This window comes from Heteronotia binoei, chromosome 1 (genome assembly GCF_032191835.1).
Source record: "Heteronotia binoei isolate CCM8104 ecotype False Entrance Well chromosome 1, APGP_CSIRO_Hbin_v1, whole genome shotgun sequence".
Lineage (NCBI taxonomy): Eukaryota > Metazoa > Chordata > Lepidosauria > Squamata > Gekkonidae > Heteronotia > Heteronotia binoei.
In genome coordinates, this window is record NC_083223.1 from 24,098,003 (window position 1) to 24,120,254 (window position 22,252).

At 43.2% G+C, this 22,252-nt stretch overlaps 1 protein-coding gene across 3 annotated transcripts in view; it reads right to left on the minus strand.

Annotated features, from left to right (window-relative positions):
- HDAC4 (histone deacetylase 4) overlaps window positions 1–22,252 on the minus strand; it is a 182,049-nt gene that overhangs the window by 116,096 nt on the left and 43,701 nt on the right. For all 3 annotated transcript variants that reach the window (XM_060232591.1, XM_060232607.1, XM_060232600.1), the window contains exon 3: window positions 13,591–13,662. In XM_060232591.1, the coding sequence (XP_060088574.1) occupies window positions 13,591–13,662 (72 nt within the window). The remainder of the gene's footprint in view (window positions 1–13,590; window positions 13,663–22,252) is intronic.

The following is a 22,252-nucleotide window of genomic DNA, read 5'->3' on the forward strand; positions in this document are numbered from 1 at the left end:
TCTTAACTAGCTGTGGGAAGCAACTGTAGCCCAATATGGAGACTATGTATTATCATTTAAAACCAGTTCCCTCTCATTTTCCCCATTTACTGGCTGCTTTGATTGCTTCTAATATTTCATTTATACCCCAACTTTCTTGCTAAAACTCAGCTTGACAGCATTCTTAACCCAAGTTCAAAAGGATTTTAGAAAAGTAACTGAACCTTATGCCAGAATACTCCAAAAATAAGCTACTGTAGCTGGCAGCAAGCTCCATCCATGCTGTGCTAGTACAACCCTACACCAGCATGGAACTGGACAACACCAGGAGCATCTTGTGGGAAGATCAGGACATTCAGAGGCTATTGTAAGCTCCACTAGGCCCAGGCATGTCCTTGATACTGCTGCAATACTACGTCATTGAAAACCCTGCATAACTGAACAGAAGCTAATTCCCCATTCGATGGGGAAAATAAAGTTTCATCCTGCCTTCCACTCAAATCCTATACCCTGGCACAGTTTAGGATACTGACTAATCCTTGCTGGTTCTCACAGTCACCAATGATGGCCTGCCCAAGCATTGTATAAATCCCAGCATGGATATTCATCATGTGTGTGCATCATGGGGTTGACCTCTCTGGCACATGCATCACACAATTAAAAACAGAGGTGGATGTTTTGGTTGTAAGAACCTCACAGAAAGGGCACTGTGCATGAACAACCAAGAGAGAATAAACACTGCCATAGCATTTATCTGCTAAGTACCTTTACAGGTACTCCATTCAAAGGACACAGATACCAAAGGAGAAACTCTACTATCCCAAACAATGCATTCCAAACCCACCACCACCTGTCCGAATAACATGCTGCTGTAATCCACCACCACCTTCTTCCACAAGTGGGGTCACACAGAATAAAAATACAGACTGGAGTGATTGGCAGCCACACCACTTCAGTCTAGGCTGGTCAACATCTCTCTTGCCAACTGCCATGCAAGTATATGTAGCACCCCAATGGACAACATTAAACAAAGCCAAAGACAGAAATTATAATACAGCCAAAGCAATCTGCTTCCTAAAACCAGTTGTTCCTTAGATATGGAGAGGCTTCAATTTCCTTGCCTCAATGACACTAGCAATGAAATTATAATATAAAAGGTTGCTGATAACACCATAACACCAAGTCCAGTGGCACCTTTTCTTTTGTACCCTTAGAAGCTCACTGATTCACAAATCTTGAGAAACAGAAGACACTTATTTCTTCTTTTTTTAATACAAGGGCTAAAAGGACTAATTCAAATTTTGCAATTGCTAGAGTGATCTTATGATCCATATTACTGAGCAAAAGAGTCAGGGTTTCTGGAGTATGGAGGGGAACGATTGGTTGAATAAATATATTAATCCCTCATAATCTCAAAATCTGCATTCCAGCAGAGTGCGAAAGGATGTATCAATCCTTTTGCGGCACCTTTAAAAGCAACCAAGTTTTATTTAAGGTATAAGCTTTTGTGCCCACACCTGAGAGGAGACAGATGGAGCACAACAACAGGGTCTCCATTAATTGCTCTCAGTATTCCACAAATAAGGAGGATAGATTTGCAATCAATCTCTGATTTTGATACATTTATTTCCTTCATTGTGTTTCCCTCTGGAATTAAACCCAAACAAATGGTGACCATATAAACCAGGCTTGTTATTCCAGTTTGGTCCTTGCATCTGTCAAACACCATTTATTATGCTTATGCTAATTTGCTGCTCACCTTCTTAACTATTTGCATGGACTGTATCAACAGAATTATTGGGCTGTATCAACAGATGTATAGTGCCCAGATCACGTGAAGTGATGGTACTGCTTTACTCTGCTCTGGTAAGGCCTCACCTGGAGCAGTGTGTTCAGTTTTGGGCATCACATTTTAAGAAGGATGTGGACAAGCTGGAATGGGTCCAGAGGAGGCCGACGAAGATGGTGAGGGGACTGGAGACCAAGTCCTGTGAAGAAAGGTTGAAGGAGCTGGGCATGTTTAGCCTGGAGAGGAGGCGGCTGAGAGGTGATAGGATCACCATCTTCAAGTACTTGAAGGGCTGTCGTATAGAGGATGGTGTGAAATTGTTTTCTGTGGCCCTGGAAGGTAGGTCCAGAACCAATGGGTTGAAATTAAATCAAAAGAGTTTCTGGTTCAACTTAAGGAAGAACTTCCTGACTGTTAGAGTGATTCCTCAGTGGAACAGGCTTCCTTGGGAGGTGGTGGGCTCTCCTTCCTTGAAGGTTTTTAAACAGAGGCTAAATGGCCATCTGACAGCAATGAAGATCCTGTGAATTTAGGGGGAGGTATTTATGAGTTTCCTACATTGTGCAGGGGGTTGGATTAGATGACCCTGGAGGTCCCTTCCAACTCTATGAGTCTATGATTAGTAACTTCCATTTCAATGTATCTGAAAAAGTGTACATGTTCACAAAAGCTTATTCTTTGATTAAAACTTGGTTGGTCTTAAAGGTGCCACTAGACTCAAATTTTGTTCTGGTGCTTCAAACCAACACGTCTTCCCATCTGAATCTTTTATTACCATGCTAACAATTCCAAAGGGGTAGCCATGGATCATCTGTTGCAGTTACAAGATAGGTGCCACAAGGCTGCTATTTACTTTTTTCCCACATTTCAGACAACTGTTCTATAGATATGAATAGATGCACATGACTATTCACACTAGCAGTGCTCTGAAATTGGCAATTATGACCCTGACGCTGCTTGGCAACCAAAATCATGTAATAAAATCTTACTACCAGATACGAACTATGTCCTGACAGAGCAATATGAATAATAGCAAAACAAGGAGACTCTGCATGTCATCCCTCATGTGCCTGAATGATATGATGTGCTCTCTCCTGCCAGATTCAAATCATCCACAGTGTAAGAAGTACAATAAAATATCTCTAATCCAGCAACCTGCCTGCATTCAGACAAAGGACAGGCTTGAGTATGTGCAAGGGAATTATGGATGTCCATCGAGCTGTTTTATATACTGCAATGTATGAGGTGGCGTTGCTCAAAGAACTCTACATCTATAATGATGGGACCTATGAAAGTTTAGATAAGATTGATGGCTGTCAGGAAAATATTGTCTATTGTAAGGTAAAGCCAATACAATACTTCAAAGGAATCGATTTTCAAAAAAAGCCATTAAGTTAGCACAGATTATCTTAAACCTGACTGCCATTCTAGACATGAATTACCAAATCATGAAATTTCATTTCATCTCTATGTTTCTCTCAACCCACGATACACACCAGCATAAAAACCTACTTTTTTCATGGTATTGTTTAGAAGAATGCATTAAACATGCAAAGTGCTCTTTCTCCTGTCTATACTTCTGTAAATGTCAAAACACACTGAAGCACTAAAAGACAGTGAGATCATAGCTATTTATGGAAACAAGCTTCTGCAGTATTTGACTGCAGTGTCGATATAAAAGAATAAAACAGTGCAAGTAGAGAAAAACTTGGCAAATGCAACCAAATACAGGTGAGAGCACATGGCAGTGATGGCAGCAACGTGAGCACCCTTTTCTGTCACCACTCCTTTAAACACACTTTTCTGTCTGCACAATGTCATCCAGCAGAGCTTTTCTGGGATATGAAGGACTTTTATTTCAAGCCCCAGAGAATGTTGACCTGGAAAACACACAAGCCCATTGTGATTCCTTTGCAGTGTACTTTGCAGATAAAACTGCTCATATCCACCACAACACAGACACCACCAGTTGTTTAAAAAAAGCAAACTCCAACATTATTTTTTGAGTTTGGATATACTGAACCTGAAAAATATTGGTATTTTCTGATATTCTCAAATTCCAATACCGGTATGGTATTCAATTCAGAAAATATTCAGGAAACCTGAATTTTTGGGGGGTCTCTTAAAATCAATGGTCCCCATAGGGCAGGGGTATCAAAGGTGCAGCCCACGAGTCATATCTGGCCCATGCAGGGCTGGCATCCATCCTGGGAGCAAATGACTGTCTCTTGTATCCTTCTCATGGCTGCTAATGCTGCTGCATGGAAAAGCCTTTCTGAGGGGGAAGGAAAAAGAGAGCGCACACACGTGCACCAGATAAAAGCTCCCCCCCCCCTTCTTGCTTCCTCCACTGTGGCTGCTCTCCTATTAACAAGCCTGTCTTCCCTCACTTGGAGAGGGACGGAGGGTGGTAAAAGGAAAGATGCAAAAAAAGGGAATCCCATAGCACTTTCAAGACCATGGAAGTTTTATTCCAGGTATAAGCTTCCCTGTGCATACACACTTGCGGGGGGGGGGGGGGGAATTCTTCTGACAAGCCCTGCTCCGATTTCTTTGAGTCCTGATTGCACAGGAATGGAGGCAGGAAAAAGATGCATCTGGGATAAGGAGAATTGAAAAGAAATTATTTTGGCTTATTCTGAAAAAGTTTTTTTTAAAAAAGATTAGATTTCTACGTGCATAACTTGGATTTTATTTTCTTTCAAAAAGACCCTTGTTTAGGAATAACACTTGGATTAGATTCTATGGTTTAATGACTGGAAATACATGGCTAAGTATTTAAAAAATACATTTATGGTTCCATATATAACAGTTCAACACAAAGTCTCCCTCTCTCCCCTTCTAACTCACTGGCTGCCTTTCTTCACATTAAACTCACCCTTGTTTTTTTAAAAACCTTTTATTATCACTAATAATAACTAGCAGTGAGTGGATTTTATCCAGTCTGAAGAGATCCCTCTTGCCAGTTCTAACAGATAAAAATAATTAAAAAAAATCAACAGCACGGCTTGCAATCTTTATTAGTGGAAGGGAGCATGAGTCCAGTAGCACCTTAATGACTAACAAAATCTCACGTCAGCTTTTGTGAGACACTGCTCACTTTTTCAGAATTATATCCATTTATTAGTTGCATCCTCCTAGACCAAACTGAGAACTAGATTTCCTGTCGTGTTACCTATGATGATATCTCCATGCCTACTACCACTCTGCATATCACATCTAATCCAACCAAGCCTATTGCCATTTGGCATCTAAAATCATCTTTATAAAGTTTATACCTCTGGTAACTTGTGATACATTTTATGGCACATATGGTCCGGCCTGACAACGTGACATTTATGTCAAATCTGGCCCTCCCAACAAATAAGTTCGATACCACTAGAATCATAGAGTTGGAAGGGATCTCTAGGGTCATCTAGTCCAACCCCCTGCACAATGCAGGAAACTCAAAAACACTTCCCCCTAAATTCACAGGATCTTCATTGCTGTCAGATGGCCATCTAGCCTCTGTTTAAAAACAAGGAAGGAGAGCCCACCACCTCCCGAGGAAGCCTGTTCCACTGAGGAATCGCTCTAACGGTCAGGAAGTTCTTCCTAATGTTGAGACGGAAACTTTTGATTTAATTTCAACCCATTGGTTCTGGTCCTACCTTCTGAGGCCACAGAAAACAATTCCACACCATCCTCTATATCAGGGGTGGCCAACGGTAGCTCTCCAGATGTTTTTTGCCTACAACTCCCATCAGTCCCAGCATGGCCAATGGCTGGGGCTGATGGGGTTTGTAGGCAAAAAACATCTGGAGAGCTACCGTTGGTCACCCCTGCTCTACATGACAGCCCTTCAAGTACTTGAAGATGATCATATCACCTCTCAGTCGCCTCCTCTCCAGGCTAAACATCCCCAGCTCCTTCAACCTTTCCTCATAGGACTTGGTCTACAGATCCCTCACCATCTTCGTCGCCCTCCTTTGAACCCGTTCCAGCTTGTCTATATCCTTCATAAAATGTGGTGCCCAAAACTGAACACAATACTCCAGGTGAGGTCTTACCAGAGCAGAGTAAAGTGATACCATCACATCACGTGATCTGCACACCACTTCTGTTGATACAGTCCAAAATTGCATTTGCCTTTCTAGCCACCACATCACACTGTTCACTCATGTTCAGCATATGATCCACTAAGACCCCTAGATCCTTTTTGCACATACTGCTAAGACAAGTCTCCCCCATCCTATAACCATGCATTGGATTTTTTGCTACCTAAATGCAGAACTTTACATTTATCCCTGTTAAAATTCATTTTATTGATTTTAGCCCAGTTTTCCAGTCTGTCAAGGCCATCCTGTATCCTGTTTCTGTCGTCTTCTGTGTTTGCAACCCCTCCCAATTTAGTATCATCTGCAAATTTAATAAGCATTCCCTCTATTCCTTCATCCAAATCATTAATAAAGATGTTGAACAAAACAGGTCCCAGGACAGATCCTTGAGGCACTCCACTTGTCACTCCTCTCCAAGAGGATGAGGAACCATTCACAAGCACTCTTCAGGTGCGATCTGTCAACCAATTACAGATCCACCTCACAGTAATAGGATCCAAACCACATTTTACCAACTTGTCAACAACGATAGTATGTGGAACCTTATCAAAAGTCTTACTGAAACCAAGATAAATGATGTCTACAGCATTCCCCTGATCCAGCAAGGTAGTCACTTTCTCAAAAAAAGAGATCAGGTTAGTCTGACATGACTTGTTCTTGAGAAAACCATGCTGGCTCTTCGTAATCACATCCGTTCTTTCTAAATGTTCCAAGACTGACTGACGATTTGTTCTAAAACTTTTCCAGGTATAGACGTCAAGCTATAGACTTTTCCAGGTATAGACATCACTGCATAACGGAGAATCGATCTGGGGGTATCTAGTGTTCACGGGGGGGCTGTTTTTTTGAGGAAGATGCACCAAATTTGCAGCACAGCTGCTGGTACCTCTCCTAAAAAAAACGCTTCCAAATACTGGACCCAGTGGTCCAATTCCATGGGCCCCCAAAGAAGGTGCCCACATCTCCACTGCTTTCAATAGGGAGGAGATGTTTAAAGGAATTGTAGTCTTTAAATACCTTCTCCAAATTGCACAGCTCTGCAGCAAGTGAATTCTGAAGATGTTTAAAGGGCTCGCAGTCCTTTTTAACATCTCCAAGCAATGAATTCACCTGGAAGACTGCAACTCCTTTAAACACCTTCAGAGTTCAAAAGGAACTGCAACTTCTTTAAATGCCTTCAGAGTTCACAGACTTGGAGAAAGCATTTAAAGGGATCGTGATCCCTTTAGGCGCCCCTTAAGTTTGATTATCTGACAGTCCCAAAAATCCTAAATATTTTCAGGGCTTGGACATTTAAGATAGCCAAAATAACCCAGAACTATATATGGCTGAAAGAATATCATCCTTGCTTGTTGATGTAGCTAAGGGCTGTTGTGTTGTCCATGAGGGGAGAAACTAACTCTGTAGCCTTTCTCCATCAGAGTTGGTTTCTACCTTCATGGACAACACAACAGCCCTTAGCTACATCAACAGGCAAGGGTGAGTTTTCACCAAGATGATGGTGATCACAGCATACCACTGTCTTGGTGAAAACTCACGGGACCAGAGAGAACCAAACAGGAGGGTGGGTCTTATATTGATAGTGAGCCATGCTAATTGCAAACCAAAAGTTTTCCTGTGCCAAGGATAGATGCTGATATGGAAATATGCATCCTGCAAGTCCAAAGTAGCCATCCAGTCCACCAAATTGATTAGAAGTAAGATTTTTCCAAGGATGTCATCCAGCATGTTTAGTACACAATGAATTTGTTCAGAGCCTGAAGATCCACAATAGGCCAAAGGCCACAATTCTTTTTTGGCACTCTGAAATACCGGGAGTAGAACCTACAGCCCTGGAATTGATGTGGAATAGGCTCTATTGCATGCTTGTTGAGTAGATTTTGTGTTTCTTCCAGAAGGGACAGTTGAGGGATGGGTCACTACAAAGACTGGTTTGGAGGGGGTCTGAAAGATGATGGAAAGTACCCACTTCTCTGAAGTGATGTGCCTCCGAGTTGGTAAGAATAGAGGCGAGTGGGTGCAGATGAGGGGGAGGGAGTTTGAGGGGGAAAGGCTGGTAAAGTCAAAGCCCCTATTTGAAAGAATGGGACCCCTTAGATCTGGCAGGTTGAGAAGTAGGAGAAGAGAACTTAAGTTAGGCATTGTAGGAAGACCTACTGGAATGTAGAGAAGCTCAAGATCTCCACTGATGAGCCATCGATTGTCTCTGGAAAGGATGTTTGGACTAAGGTTTGTTCAAGGTCTTGCTCTTAGAAGAACAAAACGAAGAAGAGACTCCTAAATTTTGGGAGATTTTGATGCTTTTGTCCATCTCTTCTACACCTGCATCTGTGGTTGAGCTGAAAAGGCTGTCCCACTTGAATGTGAGGTCTTCAACGTAGACCTTGGTGTCTGCCTGCAGTGGACTGAAGCCATGCATGGCATCTGAGAGTGACAGTTGATGTTAAGGTTTTAGTTAAGATATCAACCATGTGCTTAGAAGAGTTTAGTTGCTACTTAGCCAGTAGCATGCCTTATTTTTGAATGTGCTTAACTGAAGAGCATTTCTCTTCCAGAAGAGATACCTGAAGCATATTGGTATTAGCCATGCACACAGAGTAGTTTGAAGCTTTGATGCCAAGGGCACCTGCCGAATAGAATTTCTTACCCACTGTGTTCAGTTTCTTCCCTTCTCTATCAGATGGAGTAGAGTGGGTCCGATAGGCCTTGGACAATGAGGAGACAATGACCGAGTTAGGTTTTGGATGTATTCTGCTCTGGATTCTTGCACCCTATACATGTGGTCAAGTTGACAAGAAGAGACTGGGGTCAAAGCCAGTTTAGACCAGGATTCTTTAGAGGCCTGAAGAACCACTGTAGATGTGTCAAGTTGTACTATATCAAACACTATGTATGCAACAGCTAGTTGAGGCTGGACTGTAAACAGTGTCAGTGTGTGTCATGCATTTGATGAGGTAGTCATAAAATTCTAAGTTTTCAGATAGTGAAATAGGAAGGTCACTGGCAAGCTGAGGTTTCAAGGATGGTTCCGTAGAGTGTGGGGTTGTGAGTCATTCCTATCAGAACCAGAGGCCATAGACAAGCATTCAGCATCAGAGTGATCCGACAAGCGAGATGGTGAGGTGTCAACATTAGGTATCAAAAGAGAAGCATCATCGACTGCTACAGCCGGCTGTAGTTTCTGCTTTCGGTGTCAGTTCAATATGAGGGTTGGTTTCAACACTGTTGCTGATGGTGGATGGACATGAGGTCTCTAGGAAACCCCTGACCTGTAAGAGGCTTTAGACTTCTGATCCCAATACTGTGGGTCATGGGCTGTGAGCCACAGAAATGAATGAAGTGGGTATGCCCCATAAAATTATTGCCAGTGATGCTGGTCCCAGGGCATATGCGAAGGCAGAGGCCAAAATAGAGGAGAGTGATCTCTATCGCACTCAAAGTCTGGAGCTCACAGGCACGTCTTTCAGTCAAGGGTCCTGTGCTGGTGTCAGTCTGTCATGGTTAGAACCCAAGCTGTCATTGCTTTGGAGCCAAGAAGAATTGGGGCCAAGAAGAAGATGTTGGCTGGGTGAGATCAATCTCATTATCTGATCCTTCCTTCCTCCCCCTACCCAAACATCTGATGTTCATGTCTTGTGGCTCTCAAACATCTGATGTTTATTCTTTGTGGCTCTTATGTTAAACAAGTTTGGTCACATCTGGTATATATAATCTGCTTGCTATGTGTATTATCATGCTCCCCCAGGGCATTTCCTACTTACATCAAACAATGCAAAAAAATTGTATTGCATATTGTGCCATACTGCTTCCTTCGTTTCAAATTGCTGTAATCCTAGTCCTACTGCATTGTTTATTAGATAAACACCCTATTGATTACACTGACTTACACTGTAATTTGCCTACAATCTCAGTGAAAAGGGAAGACTATAAATAATTACAGTAAGCCAATGTTTAGATGTGAACTTTGTGTGTGGCTTTGTGCTTTTTATATTATAATTGTATTCTTCAGAATTTGAGTGCTGTACTCTGCTTTTGGCCCCATTTTTCAGGAGAAAAGTGGGCAAAAATTAAACAGAACTTTTGTCATATTTCACAATGTATGCAATTTTCCCCCTGACAATGACTAGAAAGGCATGAAGTGTTTTATAATGTTAAGAACAGGTCTTGGATTTCTTTCAACCTGTAAATTTTCCATTCTTGTACTTGCTATATGAATGAAAATAAACTGTGCATTTAAAAGGGGAATTTTCTATTGCCCTGCTTTCCTTTTTTGGCATCAATCTTTGCTTTCTGTTAATGCAGGAGGATTTCAATGTCCATGCTGACAACGCAGCGTCCTCGCAGGCCCAGGATCTAGTGTCATCCATGGAGATGCTGGGACTCATTCAGATTGTATCAGCCCCCACTCACCAGGCCAGCCATACACTGGATTTGGTGTTTGGGGCTGGGATAACATTGGATCTGATAGCTGTTGATCCAGTTCCATGGTCAGATCACCATGCCCTGAAAGTCCGACTGGACCTGCAGTCCTCCTCCTGTTTAGGCGGTGAGCAGATTTATGCTTGCCCACAGAGCCAACTGGACCTTGAGCGGCTTCGGGAAGCTCTACGGAAGCCAATGACCCCTCGTCATTAGATGAACTAGTGGAGGACTGGTACTCCCGGCTCTCTATGGCCATCGATGACATTGCCCCCTGGCACCATCTTCGTAGCTGTGCCAAAGCAGCCCCATGGTATACCTTGGAGCTGCAGAAGATGAAGCAGCAACTTAAGACAACTAGAGCGAGAACGGTGGCATTCCTATGATGAAGAGTCAAGAGCTTCTTATAGAACATTTATGAAGGTCTATGAGAAGGCAGTGAAGTCTGCTAATAAAGATTTCTATGCAGGCTCCATAGCGTCTGTGAAATTGTGCCCAGCCCAATTATTTAGAACAATTCAATCATTAAACACATTGCTGACTGGCAACCAAAAGGTTAGGGAATTGGATATTGGCTGGGAGGCCTTTGTGACTTATTTCACAGATAATGTCTTAACTCTTTGCCAAGATCTTCCAGTTACAATTGACACAGTACAGGAACTGGAAACCCATCGTCCATCTTCTGGCCCTACTTTGGACCACTTCAACTGACTTTCTGTGGAAGATGTGGACAAGATCTTGGCTGCAGTGAAGCCTACCACTTGCCTTTAGATCCATGCCCATCATGGCTTGTAAAAGCAGCTGGTGATGGTATCCTGGGCCCTCTGGCTGATATTGTCAATCTGTCCCTGTCATCAGGGACGTTTCCAGCCAGGCTCAAGGAGGCAGTGGTTCATCCGCTTTTTAAAAAGCCATTTTTGGACCAGATAGTCCCAGCCAATTACTGCCCAGTTTCAAATCTTCCGTTTCTGGGTAACGTAATTGAGAAAGCGGTGGCAGAGCAGTTCTAAACTTTCCAGGATACATCTGCCCTTGACCCATTCCAATCCGGGTTCTGCCCTGGTCATGCGATGGAAACTGTTCTGGTTGCTCTCACAGATGACCTCAGAAGGCATCTGGATAATGGTGGGTCAGCGCTGCTGCTTTTAGATCCATCACCAGCGTCTGACACGGTTAATTATGATCTAATGACCTACCGCCTTGCTGACATTGGAGTTCAGGGGATTGCCTTACAGTGGTTCTCCTCCTTTCTCCGTGGTCGGGGACAAAGGGTGGCACTTGGTGAGCAGACATCCCTGTGACACCCTCTTGAATGTGGTGTGCCTCAGGGAGCTATTCTCTTGCCCATGATGTTTAACACCTATATGCACCCCCTTGCCCAGATTGCTTGAGGTTATTGACTTGGTTGTCACCAGTATGCAGATGACACCCAGCTCTATTTGTTGATGGACGGCCATTCAGACTCTGCCCCAGATCATGTGACCAAGGCTTAAGAAGCTGTGGCTGGATGGTTGCAGTTAAGTCGGCTGAAGCTTAATCCAGTTAAAACAGAGGTCCTGTACTTGAGCTGTGAAGGGTTAGAGTCGGGCATCAAGCTCCCAACCCTGGACTGTGCACCTCTTGTGCCAGTCCAGAAGGTGAAGAGCCTGGGAGTGATACTAGATGCCTCACTTTCCATGGAGACCCAGATCACAGCAGTTGCTTGATCTGCCTTTTACTATCTTTGACAGATTAGACAACTAGTGCCCTACCTGTCCTCCCAGGACTTAGCTACAGCAATCCATGCAACTACTGGTTGGACTGCTGTAACTCACTCTAACCAGGCTTGCCCTTGGGGCTGTCCCAGAAACTCCAGCTGGTGCAAAATGCAGCAGCACGGCTGGTAACTGCATTGCCTTTACGGGCAATCATCCAGCCAGTGCTGCATCAACTGCACAGGCTACCATAGAGAACCGGATCATCTTCAAGGTTTTGGTCTTAACATTTAAAGCCTTATATGGCCTGGGATAGACATACCTGCGGGACCACCTCTCCCCATGTGCACCCCAGAGATCACTGCATTCTGCTTCGCAGCAACTTCTGACCATCCCTGGCCCGAAGGATGTTCGACATGCATTGACCAGAGCCAGAGCCTGTGACATATATGCTATTTGTTTTATTGTATTTTATGGTTTTAGCTTGTAGTTTTATTTTAACTTTTGTTGTTATCCACCCTGAGCCTGCTCGTGGGAAAGGGCGGAATACAAGTTAACATTAATTAATTATATGAGATACAAAATTCTACCGCAAAAGTTTTGGAATACCTTTCAAAATAGAGAGCAGCCAACATTAATTTAGGATTGCATTCAGATTGCAATATGAAGCATAGCCATAACTTCCTAAACCTAACTCTGTTTAGGAATACATGGATAATGTACCAATGTTTTTCTTTGTTTTTTAAATCATGTTTGTTGTTTGTGGATGTGGGCACTAAGGATGAACATGGAACAATTTTGTTTCATTTTGGGTTTTTTTTTTCAATTTCCTAAACCAATTCGTGGTTCGTTGGGTTTGGGAAGGGGTAGAACGGTCCCCCAAGTTGGCTAGAGACACCAAACTTCAGCACACTCTCCTCTAGCTGCTCTCTGAGTTTGGTGTGAATTGGATTTCGGGGGCCCAAGCTAAAGCCCACCAGAGCAGCTACCCCAAGTAAACCGCTCTCCTAGGAGTAAGACAAACTGGGGAAAGAAAGGGAAGACACCCTGCAGCTTCTTGTCCATTTTATACCCAGGAAGCTTGGAGGGGAGTGAAACTGACCAGAAGCACAGGGGGAAAGTGGAGCTGCTGCTTCTAGTCATTTTCACTGAAAACTGACCAGAAGTGCAAGGGGCTGGAAATAGTGGCACTGCTGCTTCTGGTCAGTTACACTCCCAGGAAGCTCTAAGGGAAGCATAAATGAGCAGAAGTGGCAGGGGGCTGAGGGGAATCATGCCAGGCTGTCTGGAAAAGTGAACCAAACACAAACCAAATGACATGCCAAGTAAAAAAGGCCAGTTCGTTTTCCTGTTCGGGTGTAATGGGATCAGATGAACCAGTTCGGAACAAACCACAAATCTGCCATTTTTAGCAAGAATCACAATTCATGGTTCTGTTCTTGCTCATGCTTAGTGTGCCCATATGTGAATCCAAACACACATATTGTATGCACTACTGCACTATTATTCTTGGGCATCTGTTTATTTGTTGAGTCTTATTAATATTTGCATTTTATACATTTATCTCCACAGAACAGCATCTCTCACCCATGGCATAGCATTTGCCTCTTACCAGAACTTGGCATGTGGTTTACTCTGGTTGGCTTTAGTAATTCTACTGGCTGGTCCCTGCCAGAAAGTCCATCTGAAAAGAAAAAAGAAAACCCAGGGTGTAATCAGATTCTAGAAGATGACTGACTACAGGTTCAAAAAAATGCTTAATTTTCCAATTATAATTTGTTATGTTTATGTTTTATTTTAGTTCTCAATTTATGTTATTTATTTAGCTCAATTTTTAGACTGCCCTTCCCTGTAAAAAAAAAAGAGTTCAGGGCGGTGTACATCAGGAATCTCACATAATTAAAATCATATCTTAAATCTGTAAGAAATATACAACAATAAGAAACCAATGGCGATAAACTGTCAGAAGATCTCACTGCCTTCTGGGGCAGATAGAAAAAAATGTTGCTGTTGTGAAACACCTGGTGGAACATCTCTGCCTTTTGTGCCTGCAGAACCTCAACTGGTCCTGCGAGGCCTGGATGTCACTTGACAGAGTTCCACCAAGTCGGAGCCAGAGCTGAAAACACCCTGGCTTGGATGTCTCACGGGCCAGGGACCACCAGCAAGTTCTTATCAGGAGGGTGTCACACTCTTTGGTGGGTATACCAGAAAAGGCAGTCACAAAGATACACGGGTCTCTGACAGTTTAGGGCCTTAAAATGTAATACCCAAACCTTGAATCTGATCTGGAACTCCACCAAAAGCCAGTGAAGCTCATAGAACACAGTATGTGCTGTGCATGGAGTCCCCATAAGGAGTCACGCTGCCACATTCTGGATCAGTTGGAGTTTTCGGGTCAGTCTCATAGGTAGCCCTACATAGAGTAAGTTTCAGCAGTCCAGTATGGAGGTGGTAGCTGAATGGATTACAGTGGCTAGGTTGGGATAAGACAGTTGGCACAGTTGGAAAAATGCCAGCCTGGTAACATTTGTGATCTGTGCCTCCACTGATAAGGGAGGCATCAATATCAATCAGTGCCAGTGTCAAGTCACACCATCAAAAGTCGGGAGATGGCACCCCCTTCCCAGCCACAGAACCTCAGTCTTTGTTGGATTCAGTCTCAGCCAGAGCTTCAAGCCTTCAAACATCCCACCACAGCCTCCAAGCAGTCAGCCAGATTTGCTGGGGTATCTGACAGGCCGACCATTAACAGATATAGCTGGATGTCATCAGCATACTGATAACAATCCAGCCTGAAACCCTGTACCAGTTCTGTGAAGGGGCACATGAAGATGTTAAATAACGTTGGAGAGAGGATTGCTTCAAGGAACACACACACTAGTGCATGCTTAGTTGACAACTTTTCTCCAAATGCCACTCTCTTTCTCCAATCCAAGAGAAATGAAATAAGCCACTTCAAGGCTACTCCACACATTCCTACACCAGCGAGGCAGTTAGTCAAAAGATCATGGTCAACCATGTTGAACGCTGCTGTGAGATCCAGCAACAATAGCAATGCCAACTCGTCTCAATCCAGCTATACACAGAGATCATTTGTGAGTGTGACCAGAGCCATCTCCAACCCATAGCTGGGTTGGAAGTTGGACTGCAATCGGTCCAGTGCTGATGTGTAATCCAGGAACTTCTGGAGGTGTTCTGCCACCACTCTCTCAACTACCTTACCCAGAAACGAGAGATTCTAAACTGGGTAATAATTAGAGGGATGCATAGGATCCAAAGCTGGTTTCTTCAAGAGCAGTATGACTACAGACTCCTGAACCGAGGAAAAGACTAATAATGTCTACTGAGGGGGGGGGGGTATATTCCCTCACCACTGGCCTTCATCAATCATGAAGGACACGGGTCTAAGAGGCATGTGGTTAGTCTAACAGCACACAAAATCCAGTCGGCAATCAGCCCAGGAAAGTTGGCTGAAGTTGTCAAAAATAGAATCCGAAGAAAGCCAAGGGGCCTCCAGTTCACATACTGTAACATTACTGGCCGAGAGGTAACAGCAGAACAACAAGACTATCTGAAAAAAAGTTTGCAAAAGCCTCACAGCTGATAACCAAATTGCTAACATTGAGTTCTCTCAGTGAGAGAAGTAGAGACCTAATTACCCTAACAATTGAGCTGGGTGAAAGTTACCGGATGTAATGGAGGCTATACAGAATTCCTTTTTAACAGCCTTCACCACAACCTCACTGGATTTCACAACCATTCTATAAGATGTTCCTGCAGCTTTGTTGCCAACTGGCTCTAGTTGTCTAGGTTATCCCTCTGAATAAATGATAGAGAACAAATAGGATGTTGGGGAGCAATTTCATTGACGGCTTCAGAGAGACCAGAATTCCAGTCCTCTATCAGCACATCTAAGGAATTGTTGGAGGGTACATGGTCCCACAGAGCATTCTGAAACCCAACTGGGTTCATCAGTCTCTGTGGGTGAGCATAAATCCGCTTGATGCCTAGATAGGGAAGGGCAGGGACATTCAACTGGGCCTTCAGGACAAAGTGATCTGACCATGGCACCTCAGCACTAGCCATCAGACCCATATCCATCCCCATGCCAGAAATCAAGTCCATTGTGTGACCTGCTTGATGTGTGGGACCCATTACAATCGGGGAGAGACTCAGTGCTGCCATGGAAGACACCAGGTCTATTGCCCACTGGGAGGCAGCAGCATTGACATGGACACTGAATCCCCCAAGAACAATCGGGAAGTTCAAGGCCCAGCCAAATACCACCTCCTATCAGCTGGTGGATGGTACAGCAGACAGACTCTCCTCAGCATCCCACACCAGGCTCACATAGTCAATGCTGGTGATCTTCACAATGGGAAATGACATAAAGGAGAAACCCTCCTGGATGAGTATCACTACCCCTCCCTCCCATTCCTCAGTTTTGGACCGATGAAGGACCAAGAAACCTGGTGGGGTCAGCTCTGTTAAGATGACTGTTTTGTCCTCCTTCATCCAGGTCTTGGTCAATTTATATGACCCCCATCTATCAGCATGGAAAGGCAATGCACATACCAGAACACAAGCTAAAATTTCTTGAGAGCATCCATGAAAACAGAGGTGCGTTTTTGGCATTGTCAATCAATTGCACTGTAAAAAGATGAATTTTACAGAATTAATAATTTCAAAATTATGTTTCATTTTGGTCACTGGCAAAATAGTTAATGTGCAGATAGAAAAAGAACTCCAGAAAAATCCATTGTATGTTGGATAAACCAATATAAAATTGAAAAATCAACCAGGAGGATTAATGCACCTGGGATTTCATGGAAGTCAACAGAATAAAGTTTGAGTTCTGTGGCACCTTTCAGATGAACAAAGTTTTATTCAAGGTATGAACTCTTGTGTGCACTAACACTTCCTGTAACTGAGAAAGACTGCATGCACATGAAAGCTCATACCTCAAACAAGACTTTTTGGTCTTAAAGGTGCCATTGAACTCACTTTGTTCTACTGCTTCAGACCAACACGGCTGCCCACCTGGATCTATTATGATCAATATAATATAAACAGGGATTTGTGTTGTCAAATAACTTCCGTTGACACGTTTCTGTAAGTAATGAAGTACATGAAAACAAAACCTATGTTGTGCACAGTCAACCCCAGTTTAATTAATTAAACAGAACCTTCCACAACTACAAAACAACTCCATAATCAGTAACTATACATGCTTGTTACCTTCATAACTACAGTGCAATTTGTTTAGCATATTCACTTCCCTTTTGACAATAAATCATCAAGCTCTTTCCCTCCAAACCAGAATCAGAACCTGGTTTAATGTGGGTTTCTGATTCAAGTTTAGAGAGAAAACACCAACCAGATTTAGACATCATAGCAACCTGAATGCTAAAATGACACTGAAAGGGAAGCCACATCCAAGAGAATGTGTGTGAGCTTGTGACTCATTTCCAGTCCTCCAAACAGCTGCTGAATTGATTTAACACAGTAATTTGTATAAGAAATTATTACTGAATGGCTACTTGGATAGGAAGTAGTGGCTCTTGTGTCCAAGACAAAGGTAATATCTTCAATGCAATTTGGCACCCATCTGTAATTTTTAAAGAAGTCCTTGGATATAGAATTAAAATGTAAATTAAATTCAACACATCAGAAGCATACTTGCTTTGTACAACTGCTTACACCTCTTTCATTTCAGCAAACGCAGTCTAAACCCACTAAGTGGGGCAACAGCTGCTGTGTGCTTTCCCCCCTTACCTCCATTCTAGGACTCCATTGCAACTGTCAGCTGCTTTGTAAGCAGCTGCCAATGGCCAGTGCCAACCTTACAAAGAACATTTTATGTATTCCTTTATTCTTTTCTTTCTAAAATACAAAATTAGAAGAGCTATATGACTTCACAGCCTTACAAGAAAACTAAAATGTAAATACTGTCAACTTTTTTTGCTTCACAGGATTAAAAGAATGTGAACGTTTCTGACAAAGCGCACTCGGTACATGCACTGCCAACTTCAGGGGTTCCTGAATACAGTGGATCCATTCCAATCTGGTTTCCAACAGCTTTGGTTGTCCTGGTGGATATGTACTGGGAGATGGACAGGCAGGACTGCAATCCTGTTAATTCTTCTAGACCTCTCAGCAGCATTTAATACACTGATCGTGATATCCTTCTGGATTGCCTTTCACAACTGGGAGGCACTGTTCTATGGTAGTTGCAGCCTACCTTAAGAGCTTCCAGACTGTGATGCTGGGGGACTGATGCTCCGCCTCTTGGCTTCTGGCATTCCCCAAGGTTCTGTCTCATCTCCTACCCTTTTCAACATCTGTGTAAAGCTGTTGGGAAAAGTCACCCAGAGATTTGGGTTGAGTTGCCACTAATATGCAGATGATACTCAGCTTTATCCTGTGCTACCAGCAGATCCCAGGGAGACTGCAGGAACTGTGATCAGGTGCCAAGAGAATGTTTTGAAATGGATGAGGGCTAACAAGCCGAAACATACTCCTGACAAATGGAGGTGCTACTGGTGGAAGGAAGGTTTGACCCAGGAAAAGGGGTTATCCTGATCAGGATGGTGTTTCATTCCCCCTAAAGAAGCAGATTCACAGCTTGAAGGTGGTCTTGGACCCAGGAATCCTGTTGGATAAACAGGTGGCAGTGGTGGCCAGGGGTACCTTTTATCAGCTTTGGCGGGTGAGCCAACTGCAGCTCTTCCTGGAGAGAAAAGATCTTGCCATTGAGATGCATGCCCAGGTAACACCTAGATTAGATTACTGCAGTACACTGTACATGGGGCTGCCCTTGAAGACTGTCTGGAGCTGCAGTTGGTATAAAATACTGCAACCAAAGTACTGACTGAAGGGTACTGTAGAGACTATACCACTCCAGTTTTGTTCCATTTAAACAGGCTTCCAATTTGATTCCAGGCTCTATTCATGGTACTGATATCAATCTTTCAAGCCCTATATGCCCTGGCACCAATATACCTTAAGGATCACCTTCTCCCATATGTACCTTCCTGCTCACTTTGATTGCCACCACCATCTGAGGCTACATAGGCCGCAACACAGTAAAAGGCTTAGTTTTGGTACCAAAATTTTGGAACTTTCCCCCCAGGATATTCATCTATCTCCCTCTAGTGGGGTCTTCCACCAGCAAGAGAAGACTTTTGTTTAACTTGGCATACCCCAAATAAATGTTACTAGTCTTCCTCTGGTATTGTTTGTTATGTGTTTTAACGGAATTATTTTATCATTTTAAATGCCGTTTTTAATTATTCATGGGGACCCTAAACAGGTATAAAGGTGGCATAAAAATATTTTAAATAAATAAATAAATATCTAAAGGCTTCACCTAGCTGCTGCACTCCACTCCACATACTAGCAAGGAGGCAATCTACTAAAACTTTGAAGTCCCAAGCTATCCACACTCCAGAGTTGGCAAGCTGCCCTGCTGCCCCTCCTTTCTTATGATACTTTTGGTGTCAAGACCAAATATGAATGGTCTGGTTCCAAAGATTAGACTTAAGGGGTTCAAATGGCAAGGAAACTAGAACACATAGGTACACAAGAAGATCCATGCTGGATCCAACCAAAGGACCACGTAGCCCAGCATTCTGTTCCCACAGGAGCCAACCAACATCCTCTAGGCCCATGAGCAGGTTTACTGCAATATCACCCTCTAGCCTGTGCTCCCTCAGTGAGATTAATGGGCAGTATATGAACCTATATAAGACTTTCTGGTGATTTAGTGCTGTTGCAAGGCATAAGGCTGGAATCTGCAGGGAAAGTAGAGGAACGAGAGAGACAACAGTTGTGGGAGGTGCCAGAGGAGAGCCAGTCAGGACTGAAGAAAAGCAGCCACTCAGCTCTTCTCTTCTCTGTGCTTAAAGCACTATAAGAATCTCTTAGGAGGCAGGTGCTTCTGCTGCCAGAGGATTTGGTGTTCCAGCAAGAGCCAAGTAAGGCTCAGCATAATCCTCTCCCATGAATGAGATACTGGAAGAACTTCTATCTGAAAGAAAAAACTGAATTGTCCCACCTGTGACATTTTATGTAAGAGATTTTTAGGGTTGTTCTACTGCATTGGAAGAGCCCCATGGCGCAGAGTGGTAAAGCTGCAGTACTGCAGTCGGAGCCCCCTACTCACAACCTGAGTTCGATCCTAGCGGAAGCTGGTTCAGGTAGCCAGCTCCAGCTTGACTCATCCTTCAGAGGTTGGTAAAATGAGTACCCAGCTTGCTGGGGGGAAGTGTAGATGACTGGGGAAGGCAATGGCAAACCACCCCGTAAAAAGTCTGCCGTGAAAACATTGTGAAAGTAACGTCACCCCAGAGTCGAAAACGACTGGTGCTTGCACAGGGAACTACCTTTACCTTTTAACTACATGGTCATGGGTTTGCAGAGTGACTTTTACTGTTCCAAATTTATTTTAAAATAAACAGCAATTAATCAGTGTTTGAATTACTAAATGGGATATTCCTGAGTTACACCTGACTTGCAGATCACTTCCTCCTACCAAGGTACTACTGCTTAATACTAGGTAGGTAAATGTGCCTGGTTACTGTGTAGTGATGAAAACGCACTCTACATGTGCAGCATTTGCAGTATCAACATTCAAAGAAAGAATTATTGTTGGCTCAAATTTACTTAGATCCTCACTGAATTTCACATCACATTCTTAATTTATCTTGATTTCAGTAAGACTTTTGATAAGGTTCCACATACTATCCTTGTTGACAAGTTGGTAAAATGTGGTTTGGATCCTATTACTGTGAGGTGGATCTGTAACTGGTTGACAGATCACACCCAAAGAGTGCTTGTGAATGGTTCCTCATCCTCTTGGAGAGGAGTGACAAGTGGAGTGCCTCAAGGAACTGTCCTGGGACCTGTTTTGTCCAATATCTTTATAAATTATTTGTACAAAGGAAAAGAGAGAATGCTTATTACATCTACAGTTGATACTACATTGGGAAGGGTAGCAAATACAGTTGAAGACAGTATCAGGACACAGGATGGTCTTGACAGGCTGGGAAACTGGGCTAAAATAAATAAAATGAATTTTAACAGGTAAATGTAAAATTCTGCATTTAGGTAGGAAAAATCCAATGCATAATTATAGGGTGAGGGAGACTTGTCTTGGCAGTAGTATGTGCAAAAAGGATCTAGGGGTTTTAGTGGACCGTACACTCAGCAGTGTGATGTCGCTAAAAAGGCAGATGGGATTTTGGCTGTATCAACAGAAGTATAGTGTCCAAATAAAGTGAAGTGATAGTATTGCTTTACTCTGTTCTGGTAAGACCTAACCTAGAGTATTTTGTTCAGTTCTGGGCACCACAATTTAATAAGGATGTCGACAAGCTGGAACATGTCCATAGGAGGGCAACAAAAATAGTGAGAGGTCTGGAAACGAGGTCCTATGAGGAAAGGTTGAAGGGCTGGGGATGTTTAGTCTGGAGAGGAGACAACTGAGAGGTGATATTATCACCATCTTCAAGCCCTTGAAGGGCTGTCACATAGAGAGGATGGTGCCCAGAAGGACAGACAAGAACCAACAGGTTGAAATTAAATTAAGAGTGTTTGACTTAACATTAAGAAGAACAGAGTGGTTCCTCACTGGAACTGGCTTCCTCTGGAGGTGGTGTGTTCTTCTTTGGTTTTTAAACAGAGGCTAGGTGGCCATCTGAGAGCACTGCTGATTCTGTGAATTTAGGCAGATCATTAGGAGGAGGGAAAGAAGGGTTACATCCGTGCTTAGATCTCATGGCCCTTTCTTGCATGCCCAGGGAAATGCTAATCACCACTTTGGAGTCAGGAAGCAATTTTTCTCCAGAAGAGTTTGGCCAGGGACCCTGGAGGTTTTTTGCCATCTTCTGGGCATAGAGCAGGGGTCACTGTGGATATGCGGGGGGGAAGTACTTGTGAATTTCCTGCATTGTGCAGGGGGTTGGACTAGATGACCCTGGAGGTCCCTTCCAACTCTATGATTCTATGATTCTCTCTTTTCAAAGTCTTTTCAAGGAGAATGGATTGATCTGGATGATAGGTAATCCAGAGATAAAAACCAGAATTATCTTCAACCTACAGAAAGCTGTCAGTCATGCAAGTAACAAAGAAAAATCCAAAAGCCCTTTGACTTGTTTGTATCAATAAATATTATTTTTTTAAAAAAGAAAAATCCAAAAGCCCAGACCACAATCCACATAATAGCTTCTATTAGGGCCAACCAAATGACACATAATGGTGTGCAGAGTTTC